The sequence below is a fragment of the Lupinus angustifolius genome, chromosome LG20 (genome assembly GCF_001865875.1).
Source record: "Lupinus angustifolius cultivar Tanjil chromosome LG20, LupAngTanjil_v1.0, whole genome shotgun sequence".
Taxonomy (NCBI): Eukaryota; Viridiplantae; Streptophyta; class Magnoliopsida; order Fabales; family Fabaceae; genus Lupinus; species Lupinus angustifolius.
Window position 1 is genome coordinate 20,436,790 of NC_032028.1, and position 6,005 is coordinate 20,442,794.

The window sequence follows — 6,005 nt, forward strand, 5'->3', positions numbered from 1 at the left end:
TTTATTCCCATTCTTATTTCCTTTCTTTCCCATCATCCTCTTTACTTACAACTTCATTCTCACATTCACTGCTTTTAAATATTTCATTCTTAACAATATGGATGATCAAATTTCTTTTAGAAAAACTCACACGAAGAACAATAAGACATTGATTTAATGATGTAAGACCCCGCTAAATCTCAAGGTGACTAAAAAGTCAAGGATTCAATTCCTGAAAACACTTGTTAGAAGGGACAATCATAAACCCCGAAAAAGATTAATTCCTTACCCGAAATGTGAAAATACCCTTAGTAGTACAAAATACTCACAATTATGAATAATCCCCATCCTATATGTATATACTTTAAATATTCATTCACTCATGGCCGAACTAGTTTTTTTTATAAATGTTCACATCTATATGGATGTGTAATAATCTAAGACTGGAATATATATGTACTCGTCGTAAAAATTTATAGGTACTCAAATATTATTTACTATCTATTTGTATTATTTTTTTTAAAAATCAATAATAACATAAAAGATTAATGATATAGTAACAATATATAAAACTCATAATTGATATATTCTTTTTCCTCATCATTTAAATGGGATGTAAAAATCTAGCCCCAAATTGTTAGGTGAAATGATATCGAAACCATACATCGGAGGTGAGGTCAGTGTAATTTCTCAAACAAAAAACGATAATCAGGTTATAAGACTAGCATGAAGATATGCTGTGTAACTTCCAAAAAAGAGGGTTTTTGGTATAACAAAAAGTGATCCTAAGAAATCAGAATAGTACATCAAAAATATAAATGACAACAAAAGAGAGCTACTACGCAAAATATAACATGTTACATGAGCTCTTAAAACTGTTGAATCTCAGGTTTTGCCAAAGAATGATATTCAATGTGGTCCCCAAGTATGTTCTAATGATGAAAATCATCATACTTCATATAAATTTATTCTAACTGCAATCCCAACTCCATTTATCATAATGGAGAATAGGACGACACGAAGTACAGAAAATTATTCATTTGAATCTGATCTCACGTAATTCCTAATGATATCCCGATAGTGATCGGGTTGGTACCACCTAGTTGGTTCCTTCTCCGACGCATCTTTGTCAACTTCCTTCTTCTGTGTGATATTCTTGTAAAGTCGAACCCATTTGTATAAGGCACGCTGTAATCGAACGCTCTGGCCTCCACCAGAAAGATACTTGATGAAGTCCCTGGTTAACTTTGCAAGTTCCACACCATCGTTGACACAAATATACTGGAAAAGATGAAAGATGTTATCAAAACGAAAAACGAGAAATGGCACATATAACCTATCAACCATATTAATCATATCTGAGGTAATCCTATACCACCAGTAGCTAAAATGAGAGAGAGAGGGGGTACCAGAAATATAAAGCCAATAGTTGCTAAAATGACTTGCAGAGTCTCATCCGATATCCCAGAAAATCTTCCATCCTCCGATCCACCAGGGCCACCACCACCACGACCTCCATTTCCCGGTGGCTTTCCCCCATTTCCGCCATTTTGATAGTATTCACCCTTTTGGATTTGCTCTCGTAATACATCCTCTAGTGACTGTCCCTTAAGCTTTTGCATTTCGTTCTCAAGAGATTTCCACGGGGAATTCTAATTGCAATTATTAGTTAGTAATATAGTAAATAAAATTCAAACAAAAAATGTAACTGGATACTATAATCAGAGAAGAGAGCTAAGAGCACATAAGCTACCCTGATTCCCTACTTACATCCCGAACAACATGCACGTTCAAAATATGAAGATAGCTTGAGATTCGTTAGAAGAAAAAGATTGCTTCGTCCATCTGCCTTTTTTGGCTCTGGTTAAGAATTTGGCATTTGAAAAAGTAGCTAAACAATTTCTGTTATTCTGTATTAGACTTAACTAGTATCTACCCCAAGTCCTCTAGCCGATTCTGATGCCGACACATTATTAATAGTTGTGAGTTGTGACAGTAGAAATAATCCCAGTTGAGGCAGCACATATTAGGATAAGATCTAACCAACAGCTTACAGAAAGAGATACCAATAAGTTTCCTCAGAGAGCATTAAAGAATAACTAAGCCTCTATAATATAACAACTGATAAATGCAAAATGTATAGTATATATAACTCCTATGAAGGGATATTACCTCATTATTGTCCATCATTCCTTTTCCACCGGCTAAACAAACATGGAGAGGTCGCCGAGATTTTAAAACAGGCATACATTGCAAGCCAGATGAAGGGTTTGCTCCAAGGCTCAAGGATGTTCTAGACAGAGGATTCACATCCATTGGTGATACACATGATGCAGAAGGAGAACGGTGAACCCGAGATTTATTTTTGGCATAAATCCCAGATTGGCATGGGGTAACTCGAATAGCATTCATGTTCCTCAAATAGTCCAGGAAGCCCAACCTTCACACATTACACTCCTGCACTACTTAAAAGCATGCTTTGTTATGTCAGATTATTTCGCAAAATATTAGCTGAAAGAGATGAGAACTTTATAAAATAAATCTGACCAGAAATAAAAATTTCACATATCAGACAAAGTAGCCAAGCAAATAAGTTGATAAAATGTAGCGCACAATGAAAAGGACGGCTCAGTACACGAGACTCTTATCTAGTGGGGTCTAGAGAGAATATATGTATGCAACCTTATCCGAAAAGCGGAGAGGCTGTTTCCAGGATTTGAACTGTGGCCTCTTGGTTGCTAACCAGCAACCTTATCGTTGCGCCAAGGCCCATCCTCTAAATGTTGAGGCAACTTCATAACTTGTGACTAGACAGAGTATTTTAAACAAAGAAAGTATTCTTATGAATCTTAAAATGATTTGTGATAAATGATGGGGTCATGGTTAAAATCCTGGCAAAAGTTTTATTCTTTTTCGCTCGTGACTCTAAGGGCTGAATACATCTATCATCCTCTTACCTCACTAAGTGATAACCTCGTGCAGTGGACCGGCTATTAGCTTACCCCACCTAGTGGACTACGAGCCTCGTGCACTAAGCCGCTCTTTAGCCGATCCCAGAACTCAAAAAAGATTTAAGAATCCTAGAACTCTTAACCAAAGCTTCAAGCACAATCACCTTTACACAAAAACATCTCAACCTACACAACCTCTATCCACTGAAGACAAAAACACCTTAACCCTAATCAGATAATCCAGAACAGTTTTCCCATAGACACAATTTTATAGTTCAAAAAAATCAATTGAAGGAAAACCCTAATAAGAAATGAAGCCCAATTGGTAGAAAAACGCGTATGATTGAAATGAATGTGAACATACCTATGGGTGAGGGAAAAGAGGATTAGTTGAATGAATGAAACAACAATTGTTGATGTTGAAGACAAGGTTGTTCTCTTTTGATGTCTTAAATTGGGCCCAATACGTGGGCCTTGTCATAAAACTAAATTATGCATTTATTTCCATTTTATTTTTCGGATGATATAATAACAATATATAAAACTCATAAATAATAATTATTTGATAGTATTTATAAGTTGCTAGTAAACTAATTACACTGATCAATGTGAGTAGTAAAGTTAGTTTTTTTCTTGGTAAAACACTGCAATATTTTCATTTTTATTACTCATTTGATATTATTTATCATGCTAATTCCATTATCTATTCATTTTGACTACACTTTATAATCCTAATCCACTCACCTAAAAATTTGATATTATCAACTTTAAATATTTATGTACTCTCAATGTGTATTCATCATTTCGTATTCGTTTGTATTACTTATATTTAAAATTCACTAATAATAAAATGTAAATGAGATAATGCAGTGATAGTGTAAAAGACTCTTATACTATCAGTACATGCATCATTTTCTTTATCGTTAATACATTTCCACTTTACCATCAAAGGGGATAGAAGATGGTTGGTTGATAATGTAAAACAACAAAAGTTAATTGATGAGAATGAGCTTTGAACAACACATCAGTAATAGGAAAATATCAAGAAAAAACTAATAGAAGTTGAACGTATAAAATGTCTTGTAAAAAGATGGAAAAAAAACTTGTAAAGCTGATTTGCATATGATACATACACTCATTTATAAAAGACACTTTTGGAAGGATAGTTTTCAAATTTTACAATTTTCCTTTAATTTTTGTTGACAAATTGATCTATTATTGGTTACTTTGACAAAACTAACTTTTAATTATAAGTTTGTAGCACATAGATAAGAACTTGTAGCTTGAGCCAACTAAAAGTCTTGAAATTATTGTTGAAAACTTATAATTGTAGTTAGCTGACTAAAATACAAATTCATTTGACAAAACTAAGAAATAAAATAGAATTTGTTAAATGACCAAATAAACTAGCTAAGAAATAAACTAGTTAAACCGGACCGGGCTAAAAGACTCACATGCAATTTATGCATATCAATGTAGTACAAATTTACCCTAAGCAGGTTGTGGGTTGTGGCAAACCGACCCGCATATTGCTAAAAAATATATATAATTAAATATTAACATATTTAATATATTTAAATATATATATTATTTGATATTAATGTATAACTTTTTTAACAAATTTGTTATACCATATGCAATCAAACTTATACATCTAATGTCTTGTGTTTGAGTTAAGACATGATGTTAAGTTTACGTATATGATTTTTAATATAACTCATTTATTAAATCTCTAATTTCTACTGGACTCTTACACTCTAATACAATATAATTTATAACCTCATTTTAATATATAAACATTTAGACACTATAAAAAATATTATTTTTTATCAACACTTTCAGTGTGAACTATTATATTAAATTTGATTGTGTATTGTTCTCTATTGAAAACAATTTTGATTGTCTTTTAGTTTTGTTGTAAACTTTATTTTCTTTATTATACTTTTGTTGTATATGTTAAATCTAATTAAATACACAATTAAGAAAGGAAAATTAAAACATATATGTTTTAATGTATCATTTGATACATTATTTTATTACTAGACTTAAAAGGGTATTCTAAAAAAATAGGAAAAATAATATAATACTTAACTTAATAATATTATTGTAATTTATAAATATTTATGTTTAGATATTACTCTGTTTTTTATTCTAAGTTCATAACACAATATTTATTAGCCATTTTTTATTATAAGTTCTTTTGTAAATTTTCACCTAATGCTTATTACCAAGCCAAATGTCCCCAAAAAACGGGTAGCCCAAACCCTCCTGAGTAAGTCCGATCCGAACCCGATTTTAATGTAGTCTGACCAGGCTAAAGAATTCGGCTTCAATAAAAAGTACATTATATTATATGATACTCAAACCCTATAAATTTTCGGATTTTGGCGAGGCAAGCCACCTGAGCCTATCCATTTTGACACCTCTAATATAGCATGACTTTTAATAATATTATGGAAAATTGTACTCAATATTTCTGAGATTGTCATGATGACACATACATTCTAGTCCTACATAGTTTTCAAAAATATTATGGGAAATTGCACTTAAGTATTATCGAGATTGTCATCATGACACAAACATTCTCTTGAGGTTTAAAAATGACACTAGCCTTCTTCTTCTTTTTGCATTTGGAGTCACAATCCCACTCATTTTATCTCACTCCATTAAAGATTAACAAATTCTTTGTGAATTTTTCAACGAGATTTGATTTATTTAACTAATAATGTCATAATATTGGATATCAACATGGATTTATTATTGTCATCATTAGGTTGAATAGATTAAGAAGACATGAGTAACTCTTGATTGTGAATTGAGCATGCATGACCATACAAAAGGGAAAAGAAAATTAGAGTGATTGCGTCTTGGAAGTTTGAACGTTGAGGTCACTAAGAGGTGGTGAAGAATGGAAAGATTATGGTAAAATGTGGGTTTCACAATAATGAATATGCAAAAAGTCTATATTTGAATTCACGAAGAGCATTTACTACAACCAGTGTTATAAAAATCGGCTCGAACCAGGTAGTCTGACTGGTTCAGCCATAAATCAGACATCTAACCGGTCCGAACCTT

General features: G+C 32.2%; 1 protein-coding gene across 2 annotated transcripts; it reads right to left on the reverse strand.

Moving 5' to 3' along the window:
• LOC109336732 lies at positions 799 to 3,384 on the reverse strand. Of its 2 annotated transcripts, none has more exons than XM_019573516.1 (4): positions 3,295 to 3,384; positions 2,152 to 2,441; positions 1,389 to 1,631; positions 799 to 1,260 (listed from the first exon to the last, which is right to left on the reverse strand). In XM_019573516.1, exons 2-4 carry the CDS (start codon positions 2,389 to 2,391, stop codon positions 1,012 to 1,014), a joined length of 732 nt encoding a protein of 243 aa, XP_019429061.1. In that variant the 5' UTR covers positions 2,392 to 2,441; positions 3,295 to 3,384; the 3' UTR covers positions 799 to 1,011. The 2 variants fall into 2 exon arrangements, with proteins under 2 accessions (XP_019429061.1, XP_019429062.1); XM_019573517.1 differs by lacking the exon at positions 3,295 to 3,384 and having other exon boundaries at positions 2,152 to 2,245; positions 2,284 to 2,390.